Genomic DNA, 22,833 nt, shown 5'->3' on the forward strand with positions numbered 1-22,833 from the left:
TACCAATGAGGGGAAAGCAAACCTAACTTGGCACCATATTGCTCAGAACGTAAGCATGCTTTACTAAGGGGCAGAGAATCATGCTGGTAACTTGGACACATACTAAACACATCTGGAGAAATGATACAATGATCCAGTCCATGCACAGTGGAACTGATTTCTGGGGTAAATGGCAAGAAGTCACTAGGGGAAACTAGTTCAAACATGAGTGGTTAAATTGAAGTACAACCGGAGAGTAAAGAAAGTAGACAACAGAAAGAGCTCACCAACAGTTTCTAGAATCTTCTCTGATTATAAGGGCACTGTGTTCATAAAAAAAAGTCTAATAATATTTTATTTGACTAATTGTTTTCAATGGGCTACTTTCCCTGAGAGCTCTTCTGCTGGGCTTGCAAGTTTCAATTATTTACATGTGGCATAAAAAGGTGGATACTGACAGTCTTCTTACAATGGCCCTGTGGTTGATGGAAAAGCTGGTCATCTGGGTTTATTCCAGGGTTTGTTCAACTCCTCTATAAACTGGTCATCAGATAGAAACAATGGGAGGAAAGAAGGATGAAACTGATAATAATTTGGACATCTTCAATGACATTCTAAACTTTAGTTGATGGAAATTCTTCTTGGAAACCACCCCCCAAAAAACAAAAGTAAATTAGCTGAGTAAATTAGCCCTTGAATTCCACAGCTTTAACATACAGTTTCTCAAATAATCAGGAGAAACATTAGACATTTTTGAAATCAGCAAATCCCAGTAGTGATTAAATTTAATCCAAAAGTACTTTAAAGTGATGTTTCAATCCAATGTTGAAAGAATGGAAGTTAATGACAAAGCACACAAAGGTATTGTGTTTATAAATAATAATCACCAACTTTCCAAAAGGGAACATATGTATTTTAAAAACTACTCATCTTCTTTCCTAAAAAAAAATATTATACATAACTTAAACTTTTTTCCTAAGATTTCTTAAAATATGTATATGATTAAAATTGAGAACCAAAACCATTTTTAAATTAAAATAAGCAACTATTAAAGAAGTTCAAATCTGTCCTTGGTTCTTGATTAAAAGCTTTAGGATGAGAACAACAGAATGAGGTAAGGTGTGTGTGTGTGCGCACGTGCGTGCGTGTGTGTGTGCGTGTGTGTGTGCGTGTGTGCGTGTGTGTGTGTTTTCCAGGTAAGAACCTCATCCTGAATCTCTTTGGATTCTGATCCTGAAAATTAATTGCCTGGTGGCAGAACGCCAGCAGCTTAATTACAGTCAAACCATGGTTTTGTTTTGTTTTTTTCCTGTTAATTAGACTTTCATAGTCTTTACTCTCTCAAAATACATTCAAGATAAGAGGGTGATACAGTGAGGTACTTGACAATAAACAAGATTACCTCTTTTTATTTCTCACTATGAATATTTCATACATTAACCATATCTTGTGTGAAAGAAAATAGGTCATGAGTTATGCTGAGGTCTAAGGATTATTTTAGAAGGTGATTAATTACCGATACACGGGGCACAATGAGACATCTCCACACTCTCGCTCTTCGAATAAGGTATCTGGGCATTCTTGGCCTCCGTTGGCTGCTTCTTGGATGATAATCCTGTATCGAGACTGTTTTATGGTGGCATTTCCTAAAGTAAAGGAAAAATAAAATTATAGTGCTCTTTTATGTGAATGCAGAGAAAAATCCAGGGTGAGAGAGTAATTGAAAAAAGAAAAAAAAAGAATAGAAGAAAAAAGAGTAGGTGGGAAGGCTATCTGGGGAATGAGACTAACAAGCAAAGTCCAGGGATTAGGACTCAATCTCACTTCCGTGAGAAAGACACACCGCACTTAATAATTGTGATTTCAAACTTACGTGCTCTAAAATGCAAAGATTGTTTCCCACTGTCTTAATATATTTTAATTCTTATTTTTATTGAGGTGTAGTCGATTCACAGTGTTAGTTTCATGTGTACAGCAAAGCAATTCAATTATACACATACACACGTATATTTTTCAGATTCTTTTCCATTACGCACAGCTCATTACAAGAAATTGAATATAGTTCCCTGGACTGTACAGTAGGTCCTTGCTGTTTATTTTACATATGGTAATGTGTATCTATTAATTCCACTGCCTTATTATATTTTAAATTAATCAGAGTCTATATTACCTATGCCATAAAAGTTCTATGGCGTAGTCTGAGAGGCTCCATAAAGCCAGTTTGATCTCAAAACAACAGCTCAGGGGCCTGAAGTTTAACTATTAGCAATTCTTCCCCCTCAGGTAAGTCACTTTCTTCTTCAGGCTACTTTTTATTATGCAAACACTCTTATTAAAATTAATACATTAGTATCATATTTATTTATGGGGATTAGCTTATTAAATGTCTTATTCCTCATAACCAGAGGTAATATGTGTCTAACTGGCATTTAGAGAAGAGGCACTACGGTGAAGACAGGACAAAACATTGTCTACTTGGTGATTTTGCTGAGCAGCACAAGCGTCAATAGGCACCTCAACCTAAGGACAGCTGGTGTTCACTTTAACATGGAGGCGGTTCACTTCATCATCTTAGATCCTTCTGAGTCAACAAGAACAACAGAAACCCACCATGGTGCTTTGCAACTATTTTAATCTTTATGCGTAAGATACTGCACTTGATACACAGATACAAATTCTGGAACTTACAACTACTCAGAAAGTAGAGGTGTTAGACAGCTACACAACAAGTTATGAGACCCTACAGAGTGAGAATCGTTGGACAGTGGTGCAGTAATGGGAGAGGACAGAAGACAGCGTAATCATTTTTAACTCTGGAAACCAAAGACAGTTCCTGAAGGCAGATTTTATTCTGGGACTTGAAGGCTGAATAGGGTGGTTTCTTTTTTTTTAAAGGCTGAAGCCATTTCAGGTCAAGGAAATAGTTTGAGAAAAGGCACTGAGATGGAAGGGTTTGTGGACTTCACAGAGAAAGACACTGTGTTCGGGGGCAGAGTTGTGTATAAGGCTCATGCCAGCGCACTTCTGGGGGCTGGGGATGAGCACAGAGAGGGCTGTAAGGAATGTGGAGAGAAAGAAGCATAGGAGAAAACTGAATTAGTTTTTAGTTTTGAGACACATAATGGAACTACCCATATGAAGAGGAAAATTTCTAGAAATCCAGCAAACTAAGTGGAGCAAATCAAAAGGGGAAAAAGGGGGCACTTTTATGAAAATTCTATATTCACATGGTTTTTAAACAATTTTTAGTGCAGAAAGACTTCCTACAGTGAGAATCAACTGACCTACAGCCCATTCCCTGTCCTCCTCCTCCCAGAACATTCTGAACTCTTTGTGCATTTAGTTCTTCTGTGGTTACCTCCAAATCGATAAATAATATGTTTATGTCATTTCTTCCTGATTTATTAACGTTCGACATTACCTATCGACCTTTCGCTATAATGGCTGAGTATTTATTTTGCACCACCTTTCAACGTTTTACAACTATATCACTATTTTTATGCCTCTCCTGGTTATTTACAGACTTAAATAACCTGTATACATTTTTTCCATCCCACTCCTCACTCCCACCCTCCATCAGACCAGCCACCATGGTTCTAAAGAGCCTTCCTGGGGAGACAAGCGTCCTCTTCTCTTGCCACCCACTTCCTGCTCCCTGTGCCGCACCCTCAGTTTCTCCATCTTTCAGTCTTTGTCCACTGACTCTACCATAAATAAGTTGAGATCTCTCATCCATGGATGGGCCTCTTCTTTTGTTTTTGATTAGGAATTGGGGCTCCTAAAATTAAATTCTACCATTTTAATGTGATTATGAGAAGGGGAGACCAACCCACTTTTATAACCTTGAACTATGAGTTAAGGAGATCTTTTCCATCTGCTCCTTTTTTTTTTCTCCTTTCTTTAACCTGCTTTATACCCAGAGATCTGACCATATAAGATATTTATTAGTGGCAGCCTTGTCCATTGGCTTCTGGCTGGTTTTGGCCAAAGGTGTTTTGGGGCATACAAAGGAAGGAAAAAAAGTTAACAAAGGACAGAGAGAGAGATGAGGGTATTTATTCCACAAGATTTAATCCTCGCAATCAACTCAAAGTTGGTTCCCTTGGTTCCCAAAGCCACAGTTCGTACAGAATGCCACTGTCCTACAGCCACTTTCTCTGAGTTCTACCTACTGCTCCCATCTCTGTCAACTTTCAGGCTCTGGACCATCACTAGCCAGGCCCCACTGTTTGTTTACATTAACCCTGTCCACTCCTCTGTAACAGTTCCTTCATTAAATTTTCCCCAGTTACCCAATTTGAGTGGCTACCTGTTTCCCACAGGGCATGCTTATAAAGTCAAAGGAGGGTTGCTACTATTTGACGGAGAGGAATGGTATAATCAGCCCCTTTTTGAATGTAGTTAAGGCCCAGTAAGGAGTAGAGAAAAGAAAGCTAAATAGAAAAAAAAGTGTAATTAAAACAGTTCTGCATAATAATATACAAGCTATCTTCATTTGGGTGGGGACATTGTGGGTAAATAATTATGCCTTTAGGAAAATGTATCTTCCCCCACTTTCAATTAATTCTAATTACATCGTACTTACTCTGATGATTATTGTTTATCCTTAGAATGTGTACATGAATGTGGGTTTCTCTGTGTGTGTATGTGTGAGAGAGAGAGAGAGAGAGAGAGTGAGTGTGCTTTGTCCAAGTGTAAGGAGACCAGAAATAAAGATTGAAGACAATAAAAAAATGAATGGGCTGACTTTACCCCACCCTGAGAGAGAACAGGGATCAATGCCTCTCCCTTCACAAGGCATGCACATACACACACACACACACATGCACGCGTGCACACACACACACCCCCCACCACACACATAGAGGTATTTGCTTTATAGTGTAATTCCATGTCAAATAATCTAAAGTTTTGGAAAAGGAGTTGCATTGATTATCATGCCCTAAAAATGTTCAGGTGAAGCTGAGAAGGATGGATTCTACAGGCAAACAAACTTTTAGAAATGAGGTCAGGTTTTCCCAGAGAGAAAACTGGTTAGCACTGTATGGGAATAAAGAAATATTTATGTCTTTGAAGAGAGAGAGAGAAACAAGGAAGGATCATAATACAGGGAAACACCACCAGATCTGTGAGATACCTGTTAAGAATTTCTCTTTGTAAGTGGTTGTGTCTGTGTTTCTTTTCCCCTAAACATTGAAATCTCATGAATTTTGCATTCAGTTTTAAAGGATTTTTCCCCTCCCTATAAATGAAAGTACCTCAAATTATGACCAAACTTACAGCAGTCAGTTATGCAGAACAGACATGATTTAGCTCATGTTATGGGAAATTCAAGGATAGGCAGTTTCTACACTTGGGATGAATCCATGGTCTTCTCACTTGACCTGTATTTGAAGGCAGCACATGGGTAGCAGTTCGGTATCACCAGGACAATAATTCCATAAATCCGAGAGGTAACCAGCAACAAAAGAAATGGATGCCTCTGACAGTACCAGCATCATAATTTGAACTCAGACAAGAGAAGTTGAGCAAAAGGCCAAGTGGAAGCTCTCAGGAAGTGATGTCCAACAAAGCTTCCCTTTCCCCTGAATATACAAGTAGAAAATGATTTCTGGGAAGGAAATATGGAAAGGCAAAGACAGTATTTTTGCAGGTGGAAAACACTCTATTAAATAAGTATGTAAAATATGTTAGAAATTTCCAGAATTATCACTTTAATCTATGTCACATCCACTTCTTGGCATTATGCATATGCTATCTCATTATTACAACACTTTATGAGATTGGCTCTTATTACTATTGTTGTTATTATTATTATTATACCCACTTTGCAGATCAGAAAATAGAGAGTATAAGAGGAAAATAATTTCCACAAAGTCATCTAGCTAGGATTAAAACAGCAGCTAAATCGATATCAAAACCCATGATTTTTCCATAAAAGAGACTTTACAGTAAGATGAAGAGAAAGAAAAGGGGCATTTCAGGGACGAGTTCACATCAGTGACTCTGCTATTCCCAGTGGATACTACTTCCTTCCTGCTGGCAGAAGGCCTTAACTGTCAATTAAAGCAATGTGTGTAGGGCTTTGTGAGTGAGGCTTCTGACCTCATTAGGTCTATGAAAAATAACAATAAATTAAAGTGCCTGTTTGCAAACAGAAATGACTGCTCAAGCATGATTATGGCTAATAAACAACTAATCTAAATTCAATTTTAACTTATGCACAATTTATAATTAGTAAGTCATCAGACATAATTAAACTTAAGTTAGTAATTGCAGTCCAAAGAAGTAACATTAAGTGAAGATGACAACTTAAAGACCAAGAGCCATATTTCACATGAGTGGACACAAACAGTGAGGGATATTTATAGACCCTCAGTAAAAGTCTATACCAGACTTTCCCCGGAAAGGTGGTAGCAAAGGTGGTGGAAATTAGCACATAAAGATGACCTCTGGGTGATTCATGGCCAGGTAAGCTGGGACACATTTCACTGAACTGAACAGTCATGGCTATTGAGCCCTGACACCAGGGTTACTCAATTAATGATTTGAAGTAAAGAATTGACCCCCTAAGTTTCTAATTGATTTGAAATGTGAGAATAGGGTAAAAGCAAGTACAGCAAGTGAGAGCATGGTGAATGTGAGCCCTTGCTGACAGGGAGGCAGGGTTGGAGATGGATGCAAGAGGGAAGGCTCCTAAAGGCACATGGATATGACAAGTAGGTGCAGGATGGGGACATACTGGTCACACACAGAAGTTACTCCAACACCAATCTGCAGAATTCTGATGGTAGGTTTATAAAAAGTGACCGCGCTGGCTTTCCTCATTTCTCAAATGTCTCGGTTACTAACAGGTCTAATAGATTTCAGCCACCCATTCTGTCTTTTTTTATTCTGGTTTATTATTTTTTTTAATTGAAGTGTAGTTGACTTACAATGTTAGTTGCCAGTGTACAGCAAAGTCATTCAGTTATACACATACATAAATATATATTTTCTTTTCAGATTCTTTTCCAATATATGTTATTACAAGAAATTGAATACAGTTCCCTGTGCTAAACAGTAGGTCCTTGCTGTTTATCTATTTTATATACAGTAACGTGTGTCTGTTAATCCCAAACTCCTAATTCATCCTCCTGCCCCCTTTCCCCTTTGATAACCATAGCTACTTTCATATGTCTGTGAGTCTACTTTTGGTTAGTAAATAGAATTTGTATCACTTTTTTTAGATTCCATATATAAGTGGTATCATATGAGATTTGTCTTTCTCTGTCTGACTTACTTCACGTAGTATAATAATCTCTAGGTCCATCCATGTTGCTGCAAATGGCTTTATTTAATTTTTTTTTTTTACTTAGCCACCTATCTGCTTCAAGGCACCAACATCCTACCAGACTTTTCACTATGTCAATCTTAGCTCTCATGCAGTGCTCTTTCTTCCTCCCAACTTATAAGTCCAGTTCACCACTAAACAAACACAATCCAGATTCTGTTGATCATTCCTCTCTAATCCATCAATCCTGAAGCCAAAGGATGGCACCAGTGATATTTTAAGATTCGTATCATGGAAACAACCACACATTAAATACTTTCTGGGGTTGAGCTGCAACGCTAGTGCTTACTAGATTTCAGACAATCCCTCTAATCATGCTAAGCCTTAGTTTCCTTGGCTGTAAAGTAGGCCAAATATACGTTTCTATTTCATATGATCATTTTGAGGATAAATGAGATACTGAATGAAAAGTATGTCCACACTGCCTGGGACAGGGAGTCTCCTCCAGCAGAGTAAGAATTCAAGAGACAAGGTGAGAAGACAGATTTTAAAAAATAGTAGGAGAAGAGCATCATTAGTTGAGGCTCTTTCTAAATAAAAGAAAAATGTGACAAAAATGGTCTTCCATTCAGTGCTGGATTTTACCTGTGTTCTGGAAATCTAAGAGTAGACCATGGGTGGCTTAAAATCATTCCATGTCTCTAGTAAATTAAACTCGAGCTGCAGTTAGCACCAGCCACCTTCTGGTATCATTGAAGAGGAACAGGTAGGGTCATCAAACATCCTGTTTCCTCAGGACAGTCCAGTTAATGCCTGTTTTCCTGGCTACAAGAGCTCATCTACTCACTTTCAGAAAGTCCTCAGTTTGTATGAAAAATTACATGATCACTCAGAAAAAAACCATCACCCCCATGATTGCAAGAAACAAGCACATTTTGTATCTCGCCTCAGCAGAAGGGTTGCATTTCGAATGTGTAGAAAAGGCAGGCTGCACTGCTGTTCTTAAAATTATCTATTTAATCTGATCATTGGGCCTTTTTATTTCTTGCCACAGAATTCTGCTTGAGATAGCAGTTCACACATCCAAAGAAAACTGCTTTGTGCCCCGAGCACACTTGCTTATGAATCTTTATGTTAAAAATGAAATGGAAAGAAAAAGATAGGGCTTGCCTCAAAATAATCAACCAGAGCTACTTTCTATGTGTTCTTACAATAAACACATCACAAAGATGCTACATAACTAAAGAGAACTGGCATTTAATCAAAGAGGAGCATGAATATGAGGTGAAAACAAGCTTCACTTGGCAAAAAATTCCACATGGTCATTAAGGAGTCTGTTTCTATGTTAATGCTACAGACAAAGATCCCAGTATGATGTTAGGCAGCCTGAGTTTCTTCAACATTAAATCCCCTAAAATGTAGATTCTCTCTCCTGATTAATTATACACAAGAGAATATCCCCTTTCTAGTTTATTTGCAACCATTTTTGAGATTCGGAGCTGATTTCCTTTGTAGAAAAAGTACAAAAACAGGATTCACCAGACCGACTATGTCCCACTTAAATTTGGAGAACCCAGACTCTGGGTTCTCAGAGGGAGGCAATGACCCGTACAGTGCTGTCACCATTGATAAATATTTATCAGGTGGCTGCTATATGGAAGAGACGCATGCAGTGCTGTGTGTTACACTGAAGCGTACATGCGTGCATTATTAAACCTCCCCAGTGAAGCAGAAGTGAAACACGATGGATGGAGAAAAATGGGAGACGTTCTCCATAGTTTTATAAGCATTCAGAAATGATAATATGAACTTTGTATTTACTATCCAAAGGCCATCGAACCCGTACGTTCTCTCTTCACTCAAGGAGAAATGGAAGGCTTAAGTGGTGAAAAATGCAAAGCCCTAGAAGAACCACGAGGAGGAAGTTTTCATATCCTTCCTTCCTCTTCATCTTGGTGTTCCCTGCAGAGAGCAGATACATCAAGGGCTGTCTCCTCCCCCCAAGTTCCCTCCCAGCTAGACCTCCAAGTCCTCCCAGATGAACATGGAGCCCATCCATATCCAGATGATATTAAACACAATTGCAAAGCTCTTCTGCTAAACTTTCCAGGATTGCTGAAAAAAGGCTCCAGGATACCCATATATATCTTTCATTTTGAAATGTTGCCTGAAAAAAATGTCTTCTACAGTCTTAACTTTTCATAATCATCATTCACTTAGCCACACAGGCCAAGTTCAGCAGCTCGGGCAATAGACAAGACCCCTAGGGCTCAGATTTTGAATCCAGCTCATTATCAAACTGCTATACTGCCGTGGGCAAAGCACTTAACCTTCTAGAGCTTCCATTTTCTTACTTGTCCTATGTGGGCAATAATGTCAAGCCAACTAACAGGACAGCTGTTAGGAATGAGATTTAAAGTGTTTTGCAAATCACATATATACATACTGTACTTCATGTAAGCCTTTACTATGGATTTCAAAAGAAGCAACTCACTTTTATATGTGCCACCTAGGATGACAGTTGAGCAAATAAGCATTTTTGTCCCTATGGTAGGCACAACATACTCACTGAAGCCTACACAACAGTTAAATTTCTAGAGACTATCTCCAATATCCTCTACTTCCTATTCTCAACCACTAATGCTCTTCAAACATTTCCAGTTTGGATAGCTAGCCTTACTGGCCTTTCCTCTCTTTAAATATCCCAACTAAGTCCCACACAGCTAATCTTGCTGTCTCCTCAATCCATGTGGTCCTTCACCCTGACTCTGTATTAGAATCTCAGAGGGTACATGTACAGACTCCTAAAGTCCCACAACCCAAAGAATTTAAATCAGAATCTCTGGTGGGTGGGGCCCAAGCATGGATCTATTTTAAAAATCTCCCTGGTAGGGAACCACTGACTTAGCACACTTAGAGCTAACATCTCATATTCATCCATATGTAAAACAGAAAAAGACAATGCAGCATGCTTAACCAAGCAACAGAAACAAATGAGCACCCACTAAATCGTTACTGCTCTCAACACATTTTATAAAACATGACCTGCCTTCAAGCTAAATACATCATATTGGGCATAATTGGAAATGTGTACTATAAAGGCGGACGGTTACCAACACTGTCTAAAATGGTGCATTGCACTTGTCTTTTCTTGCTGCCAGTGTGTGAGGAAATGACAGGGATTTATTCCCCCCACAACCTGACCCCTTTTCATTTTAGCAGATAAAATGTCTGGAGGCTGCCTGCTACAGCTTGCTGACATGTGGCACTCAGTCAGCATTAAGACTGAAATACACTGCCACACCATACTGCACTTTGTGCAGATGGGTTTGAGAAGGAGGCACAAATGTCATCTAAGATGCAAGTTCAAGATGTTGTCATCATTATTAGTCATGAATCCAGAACTATATGTTAGAAAAATCCTTTTAAATAATACATGTCTCCCTATCCTGTTAATGTTTCATGCTTTCGTGGGCACGAAAGGACAATACTCATGCCCAGGATCATGCTGACAGCTAGAGGACAGAAGGGCTTCTGAGTCAAGTTCATGGGCCATAGCAGAGTAAGGACTCAAGTTAGGGACAGAACCTTCACGGGTCGAAACTTCTGCTAGAAAGTCCAGAATCTCAGATCCTCATATCTTTTCACAAAGGAGTGAAGAACATCACTCACCCATTTGCTGTCTGGAGCCTGCAATGTTCCAAATGGATCAGCACTCATCAACACTCAACCACAGAAATCCTGCTCTCTGCAATGTTCTGCAATGTCCCTTCCAGGATGTGTCTACATGTAAAGAAAGACTGGTTTACCTGAATGTAAGGTGTGTGGGGAATCTCTCAAATATTAATATCAGCTGTGATATTAAAATTTTTAGTTTGGGAATAAAGGTAAAAAAACTCAAAGGAAAATAACTCTGTGAAGGCAAACCAATTAAAATAAAGTTTTTCATTTTCAACTCTAAATTTTATCACAATCTAGACAAAGACTCTTAATTATCTCCTTTATGCATGAGGTTCATGTTATTACCCATCTTACTGTCTTCATTATTTTGTCACTAGCTTTTGAAATTCCTCTTTTGGCTTCGAGTGGATGTAATAAAATGACTTTTTTGAATCGGTGAATCTAGAACTCCAGGTTTGTGAACTTGGGAAAATTACTTATTTCCCGGTAAATAATTAGATCACCTTACTTGAGGACTTTGATGACGAAGAATTAAGTAAAGGGATGTAAAGTAGGTCATTCAGCATCTGGCATCTGGTAAGTATACAAAACTGCTAGCAGGCAGACAGGTTAGTGTGGGGAAGGGGGTAAGCACATTCTTCTTCTCCTTTATCCAGATAACCCCTAAGCTTCCTTTGAGACTGAACAGAGGGTCCCCTCTTTCAAGAAGTCTTTCCCATCCCACCCTCAGCCAAGGAGCCCTCCCCTTATGCTTCCAAGCCTCCACCAGATCCACACTGTATCCTACTGTCTTCTTGTCTCAGAAAGAGACAAGCAGAAATCTTCCAAACAGCGAGTCTCTCCAGGTCTTAGTACCAAGGAGACAACTAATGAATGACTGTTGACTAAATAAAAGGATGAATGAGTGAAAGTCCTGACTGCATGAACATACAAACACTGACCAAATACTTATTTTCTTAAATGGGGAGTTGGGAGAGATGAGTTTCCACCCATGAGGCAGGGTACACATCTGGTGAAACTCTGTTAGCATAGAAAAAAATAGATTGCTGGAGAAGTTTGTTTTTTAGTTCTATGTAAAATGTTTATCTTTTATAACTTTGGAAATTTTCAAACATATCAAATAAACCCAATGTATCCATCCATCAGCTTCAACAATTACATGGCCAAGCCTGTTTGAACTATACACATACCCACCCACTCACACCCAATTATTTCAAAGAACATTCAGATATCACATAATTTCATCTGTAAATTTGTCAGGATAGGTTGATAAAAGATAAGGTTTGTTTTCTAAACATAACCATAGAAACTATCATACATAGAAATACTACTATCAATTATCCTAATATACTTATAAATACCCAATGGTCACTGGGTTACAATTTGGGTACCAATTGGCAATTGGGTTACAATTGGTTGCTATGTCCTACAGGATCCTCCTCCTTTTCTTCCTGTCTCCTTTGCAATTCTCATTGGAATACTTTTAAAACATTTCATAAATGCACTGCTAAAAATACAACACTAAGGAAAATTTTTGGAGCACTGGCTTTTGGAGAAAATTCTCCATTGCTGGTGGTAAGATCCTGGCTTTTAATGAAGACGGTAAATCAGGAAACAAGTGATAAAGCCTGTGGCCAGTGCACAGGGCCAGGTTTGGTCAGAGACACCCCCCCTTCACACACACACACACACACACACACACGAAGCCTAACTCCCTTAGTGCGTGGACTAGAAAGTCACATGATCTGACAGAGAGACAGAGTTGGGATGCTTGTCTATCTTGGCCTTCACTGCCAAAGGAATAAACAAAAAAAAAAAATCACCAGAGATTTCCTAATCACATGCCTTCTATTAATACTTGGGTGCAGCTGGAATTTTCATTACTCCATCTAGTAGGATACCCAAGACATAACTGTTTATAAAAAGGAGTTCTTGATTACTCTGGAAGAGGAATTTGAAATTCTCAAAGGAGGAGACACTGTTTTGGAAATCGAGAATACATCAAAACACAAGAAAACACTATCCCTGCACTCATACACTTTACATTCTAACAGAGGCAGAAAGATAATTAAAAATAGTATCAGCTATTTAGTGTTTTGTATGTCAGTTAAATGCTGTGCAAAGCCCCAAAACAAAACAGAACAAAACAAAATGCAGAAGGGAGGGCTAGGTAATGCATGCATGTGGGGGGCAGGAGGGATGGGTGTAATAAACTTCAAAGCCTCAATGAGAAAGAATATTTGAACCAGAACATGAAGGAGGTCAGGGATCACCTATATAATAACCTGGGGAAGAGAATTCTAGGCAGAGTGAATAATATTTGTAAAAGGCCCAAAGTCAAATTCTAGAAAGAGCAAGGGAGACAAGCGTGGCTAGATCATTGGGCATCCTGGGGTGCATAGAGAAGACAGAAAAGGAGGTCAGTGTCTCCACGTGGGAAAAGTCATTTGATTCCTATCTAATATCATACATATAATGAATTATTAAAGGCACAAGTCAACTTTTCCAAAGAAAAAGATAGGGTACAAGCTTTCTGTATTTAGCATAGGAAAAATATCTAAAAGCACAAAAATAAAAATCATAAAGTAAATGATCAGTAAATTCAACTATGTTGAAACGGAGCATCTCTGCTCACTGAATGACAAACCTCACCCTGAATGGTAAAGTTTGTACTATATTAAACAGCCAGATTCACGCTCCAGAATATAATCTCCAAAACAATAAGAAACAAGACCCGAGCACTTACAGTGTTTCAGTCGCTTGCCAAGTGTTTTCCATGCATCTATCCAGTCCTCCTAACAATCCTAAAACCCAGTTACTCTCATCATTCCTATTTTGCAGGTCAGAGAACGGAGGCACAGAGAGCTTTTGTGCCTTGTCCAAGATGCCACTGAAGTGATAGAGAAGACTTGAAACCCAAGCAGTCTGGGTCCGGAGCATGTGTCCTCACCTGCTGCTCTGCTTTGCTGCCCTGGCCCCCGCCCCCACCACTGCCTTGTTCCTATTTCTTCTGATCCTTGAATGCTCTCAGCCAAGTGTAAGAACTGCGATCCAATACAATGCTAATCCAATCATCTGGGTTAGTGTCTTAGCCACAGGATATGACAACTGTTCCCAGGAAGCAAATGTCAAAGTTAGGATTCTGGCCCCTAGAGAAAGCCAATGAGGACAGAACCAGCATCCTGGGCATATGATCCATGTGGGTTCACGCAGGCTCAGTGGGGCTCTGACTTAATGTTCTGTTGCAGCTTAAAAATCTTGGTAATTTTTGAGCCAGGCACTCACAATTTCATTTTGCACTGGGCCCTGCAGATTATACTGCTGATCCTGATAAGAACAGACACTGATAACGTGGTGAGTTAGTGAGAACCTCTTTGTCTTTGGGTTCATTTTACTCCTTGGAAGCACACACACTCAGGTGACCAGGAAGGATTTGCTCCATCCTGGATCCATTCTGCCCATTGCTTACTGTGTGTTTCTCTCTTTGCCCTGAAATCCCTTGAGCCAGAGAGAGGGTTTATATAATCACCCAGTTATGAGACCTCCAGTGGATGGGCGGAGAACTCAGTACATATCAGGTCATGAAGACACACTATGAAACAACGTCGAGTTATGGAAATTTAGACACTTACTTATAATTCTCATTTACTTTTATTCAAGAAAGCAGATTCTCTTCATTTCTTGGTCAGATAATTGAACAGCCTCATACTTCTTTCCAACGGGTTCCAGCGCTGTCTAACCTCATTATTTTCTGTACTATTTTTTTCTCCTGAAACACAAGTCTGATTCTATCACACTCATGCTGAAAATTTAAATTGTCTATCAGAATTTCAGATAATGTCCAAACTTCTCAGAGTGCATAATCTCTTCATGAGCTGGCTCCTGTGTGTCTTTCTAACCCTATTTCTTATCTCTCCACCATATGCCTTGTGCATCCTAAGTATCACAGGCTGCCTGTAATTAGTTGAATCAAAATGGATACTCGCACCGCCAAGCCTCTTTACAAGCATGGCCTTCTCCATCTTTAAGTTACTTGGACCCCATGTACTTGGAAACTCCCGATCCACCAAATCCTGCCTCCTCTAACCGCTTACCTACAGCGAGACATCCTCCTTTGGCTGCTTAATACCCTGTGCACATTCCTGCTCTAGAAAGAATACACTTACACACTTGAATCCCCTAATGAAAAGCCACTTGATTAAAGTAACCTCATCTTATTCATCTTCATGTTCCCAGTGGTCGGCACAAAATTCGGTACAGTAAGCCCTATGCAAAGCTCTACTCAATGACTGACATGTTCATCCATTGTCATCCCTTCAGTAACCATTTAGGCACTACTGCATGGCAACCACTATTCAGCACATCTAAAGGCACAGTGCCAGTTACATTCCAGCTGGGAGACTGGGCAGTGCCAGGAGGAAACCAGCACAGTGATAAGCAAGAAAGAGAAGCGGAAGGAGGTGACATCTTAAGGTGGTCAGAGAATGACTCTTTGAGGTATGACATCTGAACAGAAAACAAAGTCCTGATCAAAAGGCACCCAATCAAAAGCTTGGGAGAAGAACACTTCTGGGAGGAGGAGCAGCAAGTGAAAAATCTGAGCAAGATAGAACGAGCTTGGTCAGAAAGGAGGCCAGCAGAGCTAGAGGAAAGGAAGAGACAGAGGGTGGCAGGACTGAGTTCACAAGTTGCTTGGCCAGAGACTGTCAGGAGGCAGCCCTCCTGATGGTTCCTGCCACGTGAGTGGAGACGCATTTCCTTCGCCTTCATCATCCCTGGACTCCACCGCCTCCCTCACTTGTGGTCCAGGAAGGACAAGTGACACCTAAATCATGACTTTGGGAGAAGGGAGTGGACATACTTTCCCTTCTTTATCTTCTCTTTCTCCAGGACACATCTGCTCCGAGGATGCAACATATTCTGATCTGTTTGCAGCCACGCTCATTCAAGGTTTTAGTCATCCAGCAAGGCCTGTGACCAGGTAGCTAAGTCTGTCTAATTCTGGGGGTGAGAATCAGCTGATATTTTGATCTCCCTCTGCTTTGATGTACTCAATTGTCACCGAATTTGGGTGATGGGTGGGAAATGGGTAGGAAAAGACAGACTTCCTCAAAGTCTAAGACCCTGTGTGTGCTGGTTGGTCATGTTATTTCAGATTCCATGCAATGTATCACAATATAAATTTACTAAACTCTGACTATTGTTCTGCTAGTAGAAAGTCTCTCTCTCTCTCTCCCTTTTTCCCCACACATATGCACACACACACTTAAGTATCTTTTGTTTATAAAATTAATTTTCACGGCTTGAGCTTGAGTACTCATGGATCATACAACTTAGAAGGAACAAACTAAGAAATGAAGGACAAACAGGGTGTGATCACACTGAGCTAGCCTCTTCTTGTAGGAAAAGAAAACTCGAGGAAGCAAGCTGTCTTATGATGCTCCATGTTATATTTATCCTAAGATAAGCATACAGAGTCTCAGAGAGGTTAACTGAATTTCAGAACACAGCTAAGAAGTGGCAATGCCAGGAGTCCACCATAAGGGTGTTAAGATTCTAAAGGTCACGCTCCTTCCACTACACATAAACAAATTAGAGAGAAGCTCAAGACAGAATAGAATTAAATGCTAAATGGGATGCAATCAAGCATATCAGCTTCAAAATTGTTGGAGTCATTCAGCAGTGGCAGAGGTATCATTGGCTCAAACTAGACATGAACATAGACTTTCATTTGCTTTTCCAGATTAAAGAAGTTATTAATAAAAAAAAATCTTGTGACTGAATTCATGCAGTCTACACTCCTACTTTTGTTACCATCTATAAGGTCTCAAATAAAGTTATGATAAGGGTACTTTAGATGTCAGAGCAAACGAAATTTAACTTGGAAAGATCTCAAATAACAGAGAATTTGTCATTCCTAGCATACTTATTTTGGGATATTTTCTTCCTTATCAATGAAAATAAGTCATTCAGTAGCTGCTGTCTCTGAAACATCTCCATGTAGTAACTTAATTTTGAAGAAACTTCAAGAGATTAGCAGGATATCCAGTGACAATCTTTCTATTAGGGAGCACTTATAAGTTGTTTATCTAAGCTGTCAGCAATCTACTTCATTTTCAGCATGGATTTTAATATCTTTCTGATTTGCTACCATACATAAATTATTTGATGTTCTTATAAAACCTGTAGTTCCAAAGTGACATATTAAGATCCCAACATGTAACACCACCTCTAACCCAAAGCTTTGTTTTAGTAACACAAATTAAATAGTTTATAAATCCACCATCATATTAACTAATCAAATGCATCAGAAACTTCCTAAAACCACTCTCTGATTTAAAATCACATTAAAATTGGAGCAATGCCAAGGAAGTGAAAAGGAATTAATTTCTTCTTTTTAATTGCAGAAAATTATTTAATTAACCTAAAGTAACACCCCAGCTAAATCAAAACTAATTTATTCTATGTCTTTGTAAAAAGTACACTGAAAGGCTAAAAGTAAACCCCTAATTAGAATGAGTACCTTGGTTTTTGAAAGGCAACTCATTCACCTCTATAAGCAAATAAGGATTATAGTATGTCGCAGTGTATTGCATGCAGAGATTTCTAGAGATAGGAGAAAGAAACCAGCCAGAAGTAGAAACATTTTGAAAAGAAAGAGCATTTACATTCAAAGAAACTTAGATTTTTGCCACCAAGACTAAGAATAAATCATTAGAACTATCCATGTGAGCCACGGGGTTTATTTATGCTAATGTGGCCTGACTGTTGAATGACGCAGATTAACAGTGCTTTAAAGCAACTTTTAGATAAAAACTAGAAGGGAACACAGTGGATTTTAGGTGTAAGAGACAGAACCCCATGCTTCAAATCTACATTTGTTTATTTTGATTGCTTGTTTATTTATTTGATTTTTTTAAGACAGCCAAGACAATATTGTTCATGATAGATTTTTGGTTTTTTTGGAGGGGGTTTGCAGAAGAGGCAATTTGATTTATTTATTTATTTATTTATTTATTTATTTTAATGGAGGTACTGGGGATTGAACCCAGAACCTCATGCATGCTAAGCATGTGCTCTAACACTTGAGCTATACCATCTCCCCTATGACAGACTATTGACAGGAATGACAGCACAGGCACTTTGATACAAATTCCAGTGCACACAGACTCCACTTTTTGTTTGAAGTAAAACCTCTGGCCCAGATCATGCACAGGGTGACTGCCTTCTTTTTCCTCACAGTGTCTGTTCTACCTGAAGTGTCACACCACTGCCTTCCTATTCCCTGGAGCTTCATTTCCCTTTTCTATCTTTCTGTTTAATTGACAATAGCACTCTTCCTAAACCTAAGCTCTTGTGGTGGAAGGATGCTGGCAGCTTCTGCCACACCTCCTATAGTTCAGCACCTTGACGGACTGATGGGAACAGAGGGAGGAAGGAGGTCAGGTTCTGAGTTCTCTCCCAGATTGCTGAGCAAGGGTGTCCTGGGGAGGTCAAGAGCCACTGCCTTGACCGGAGCGGAAGGCCCCCACAGTCAGTTCCCACTGCTTTCTGCACCACTGCCCGTCACCTCCAGATGGGTCCTGACCTGAGGGGCTGATCCCTGGGCTGCTGAGTGACTGAAGGACCTGACCCAAACCCGGCCACCAGACTTTACTTGGTAAGTTGAATAAAGATCCCCAAAGGAAAGGAAGTTTCCGTCGGTGTTGGGTACTTGATGTAAAAAGTTTGTAGATTTCGGACTAGACAGCCATTGCTGCGCCCCATTTCTGCTGGTTATAAGAGCAGAGATTCAAAGGAAGCCCATTAGAAGGGGCAGGGCAGCAGGTGCACAGAGAGAAGCAGAGATGGGAGGAACCACACTGGCTCTGAGAGCCGGAGGGAGAAGCCTCAGTTTCTGCTTAACTTTCTAGTTCCCATATGCCCGCAAACTGTCTTTTCCTTATTTTTGGACATCTGTGAGATTTCCTGCTATAACCTCCCAACAAGCCCCTTTTTACTTAATGTAGCTTTGTAAGCTTTGTAAAAAGACCTTTGATCCTTAAAAGCCAAAACAGACTTGGTTAGAACAATATAATAGACACACATTACACATTTCTCAAAGAATCCATTGGCACATCATTAAATTAAAATTTTCTACAGTTCAGTGGTTCTCAAACTTTAATGTGTCTTAGAATTCCTAAGGCAATTTGTTTAAAAACGCAGATTTGGAGGCTCTGATCCTGACTTCAAAATCAGAATCTCTTAGGGTTTTAACAAGAATCCCAGTTAATTCTGAGCTGGAAGCCTATGGGCCACACATTCAGAAAATTGCTTAAACTAGTCTAAGTTTTACCCTTGGATCAATCTAGGCCACTGAAAAACTGCATGTGACCAGAATTTTGGATTTCAACATTATACCCTTTAATTGTATATTAAAAACTCCAGGAAACCCATCATTGCATTCGCTACAGATATACGGCCTCAGTTGTGAGTGCTGTTGCAATGTGGAGCTCTGGTAGGAACTGCCTTTCAGGAATTAACAATTGAATAGTCTTTGTTTCCCATACAATACTTATACGACTTCACTGAAATATTAATAACCAAACTGACTGGATGAATGAATGAATGAATGAATGAATGAATGAAAGCGATGGAATGTGTTTCCCTTTTAACCACATTTGCCAGGAAACCAGAGACAAATGTGAATCTCTAAGTCCCACATCTTCTACTGCCAGCGTCATAGTGTGATGTGGAGGAAATTTAGTTGTAAAGGCAGATCCTCTTCCCTTTCAGCAGTTTGTTAGGTGTGCTTAAGCAAGTAGGTTCTAACTGGCATCCATTTTGTCTGACACAACTTCACTGAATTCTATTCTGTCTAAAGTTCATTACTAGGCACTTCGGGGAATGAAAACTGAAAAGGTGTTAGCCCTCCAGGACTTTGTGTTTTTACAGAGAGACACAAAACACATTAACCAATAGCTAGACTGCAAGCCATTCAGAAAGGGTTATGAGACTCTAGAGTGAGAAGTGGTTATTTCTAGCAGGAGGATCAGGATCAGCTCTGCAGAGGAGGCAAGGATTTTACATCTAATAAGATGGGCAACCAGCAATGGTGAGGAGAAAGACATTCCAGACAGAGAGGAATTCTGATTCTGCCTTCCTACCTTTTCTCCTAGCTTCCTGAATTCCACAAAGCACATATTGTACTTTGTAACTGTATATTCATTTAGGTAATTCTGTGTTCAATGCCTCTGTCTTCCTCCACTGGCCAGCATTCTCCCCTATGGAGGGCTTAGTGTGTTCCCCCACCACTCTGCACATATACACACGGTACCCAGCACAGTGCCTGAAACACAGTGAGTGTTTAGCAAATATTAACTGCTGAAGGAGTGGTTAAGAGCTTAGGATTCCACGTGCTTTTGCCATTCATTAGTTTTGCAACCTTGGGACCCAGAACTAAGCCTCTATTTCCTTGTATGGAAGATGAGATTATATAGTCCTTTTCAAATAGAGTTAACAATTAAATAGGACAACACATATCAATAAATTATAGACTGCTTCCGTGTCAACCACTGTATGGACTAATATTTGCTCTGAAGTCGGGGGGGTAGGTAACAGCATTTATATTTCTGCCCTCTGAGGACGAGGTCTCCTTATAACCCACCAGTGCTCTTGCACGTCTGAATGGTCATCAGGTTATCATGAAATGTTCTAAATTTCCTTTCTTTTTGCCAAATCTGATTTCTTGGCCAAATCAAAGCCACCTCATACTGGGTTTTAATAGAGATGGGCAGAAGGTGCCAACTTTAAAGGGAAAAAAAAACCACATGGAAGGAAAACATTGAAAGAAATTAAGAGAATTTCATCTTTTTTTTTTTCCTATGTATGAATTGAAGGCAAGTATCTTTTACAGATTTTATCAACAGAAGCCTTCAGTTTGGAAGAGGTATGGGTGAGAACTGTAATTTCTACCAGCCCAAGTGTTTTTCATTTCTCCCACTAAATTTTCAGGAATATTTATTGAGTACTGAGGCAATGTGGTGATCTATGGGCTATAAATCATACACTAAAGGGGGCCCATGCCCCCAGTGGAGCCTGTGAAAACAAAGGCACCTGTCCTCTGCATGTTAGGCTGTGCTTGGGATGAATATGTGAGATACACATCTTATTTTACTTAGTTGTTTTTTGAACACCTGGTAATAAAAATCATCCAAAATTTATAGAGGTTGTAACTTAAATTTAGATTAAGTCACTTTCTCAAGGAAAGTCACTAGATCATTATATCGCCTTCAACACCATTTGGGGGGCTGGTGCTCCAGGCCCCACATCCTGATACTCAAACACTTTAGACTCTCCAGTATTTGGATGTAAACTATACTCCACTCTCCACTTCCCAGGTGGACAAAAGTACAGATGGGCCTGTGTGGAGAAGGAGGGGTCCACATGTCCTTGAAAGGGTTAAGTACAGAGAGAGGCTGATGCCAGTCTGCCTTTGAGTGGGAGAAATTCTGAAATCCAGAATAAGTGATTTTGAACCGATCTGACATTCTGAATGACCAATACCTTTCCCCCTAATTGGCCTGGATGTGCTGAACAATCTGTTAATGCTTTGGCTTCACCTAAATGGAAGCAAGACCTTTCAGAGTTAGAACTGGTCATGCAAAAGATGTGGATTTCATTTACTCATTCATTCAATGACAATTACTGAATGTCCATTATGTGCCAGACATGGTGCTAAGCACTAGATGTTCGTTAGTGAAAGCAGAAGATCTCTGCCCTCTAGACTCTGTAATCTGTTCAAGAAAAATACACACATGGAAACAAGTCTCATAAGACCAGTACATGGACAACTAGCAACTGCAAGATACCAACACAATAGAGGACAAGTTCCCTGACCTTAAGGCTCTTAAATCATCACCATCATCGTCTTAACATAATAATAATTTTCTTGTACTTGGCATCCTGCTATGTGTCCCATTCTCACTGAATCCTTATAATTCACTATGAATTGGGTGCTTTTTTTAGCCATTTTAAAAAGAAGGAGGAAACTGAAACACAACATTTAAAGTGAGTCTCAAGGGACTTGTATGGCAAAGATGGGATCTGCACCGAGGTAGTCTCGCTTGAGATTCCATGTTCTTCATCACAATAGCACACCACTCGGGCATTAAAAAAACATTATTGTCTTTGATACTGGAAGCTCATGGTGTAACTCCAGGACCTTTGACACAGGAGCAAAGGATCCCACCAGATGAAGTTTCCTACCAATTCTCAACAGCAGTTTGCCTTTGGCCTTCCTGTTACCATGATGCTGCTCTGCAGCCTGCCCTTAGAGATGAAAGTTAAAGGAACTCGATCAGCCTTAAATTATTAAGAATGACAAATAATTCATCATTAGCTCCATGGTTTCTAGCAATTTACAAGAAGAACTATTTTGAATATACCACATTTTATCTAATAAAGTGTCTAATAACTTTTCCTCTTTACGTATTTTTCCCTTCTAGGGAAGTGGTATACATATCTGGGAACCATTACAAAGTATCCACTGGCAATGAAAAGGGGGATAAGGGTATACAAACAAAACATGAGTGATCACGAATTGATGATAATTTTTACTTGGTGATGGTTACATAGGAGTGTGTTCTATTAATCATTAATATTTTTACATTAGTATCGTAGTATTTGATGTATGCCTGGAATTTGTATTATTAAACCTTGACAATATAAAGTGAGCCTATTTAAAGACAGCCTGAGAGAAATCTTGGAAAGTCAGTACTCATTTGTGACTTTAAAGTAAAAACACTAGATGTCATAGTTATGAGATCAGCAGCCAAGATAATTAATTTCCAATACTAATGAGGCAAACAATTATCAGCAATCTCCTAGAGGAGGCTAAAATGCACGTGAGGATATCTTGT

At 39.5% G+C, this 22,833-nt stretch overlaps 1 protein-coding gene across 1 annotated transcript in view; it reads right to left on the minus strand.

Annotated features, from left to right (window-relative positions):
- The window catches only part of LOC140693683 (thrombospondin type-1 domain-containing protein 7B-like), a 160,596-nt gene that overhangs the window by 96,067 nt on the left and 41,696 nt on the right, over positions 1–22,833 (minus strand). Inside the window, 1 exon segment of the mRNA XM_072957390.1 lies at positions 1,496–1,625. Coding sequence (XP_072813491.1) covers positions 1,496–1,625 — 130 coding nt within the window.

The sequence above is a fragment of the Vicugna pacos genome, unplaced genomic scaffold (genome assembly GCF_048564905.1).
Source record: "Vicugna pacos unplaced genomic scaffold, VicPac4 scaffold_20, whole genome shotgun sequence".
NCBI lineage: Eukaryota > Metazoa > Chordata > Mammalia > Artiodactyla > Camelidae > Vicugna > Vicugna pacos.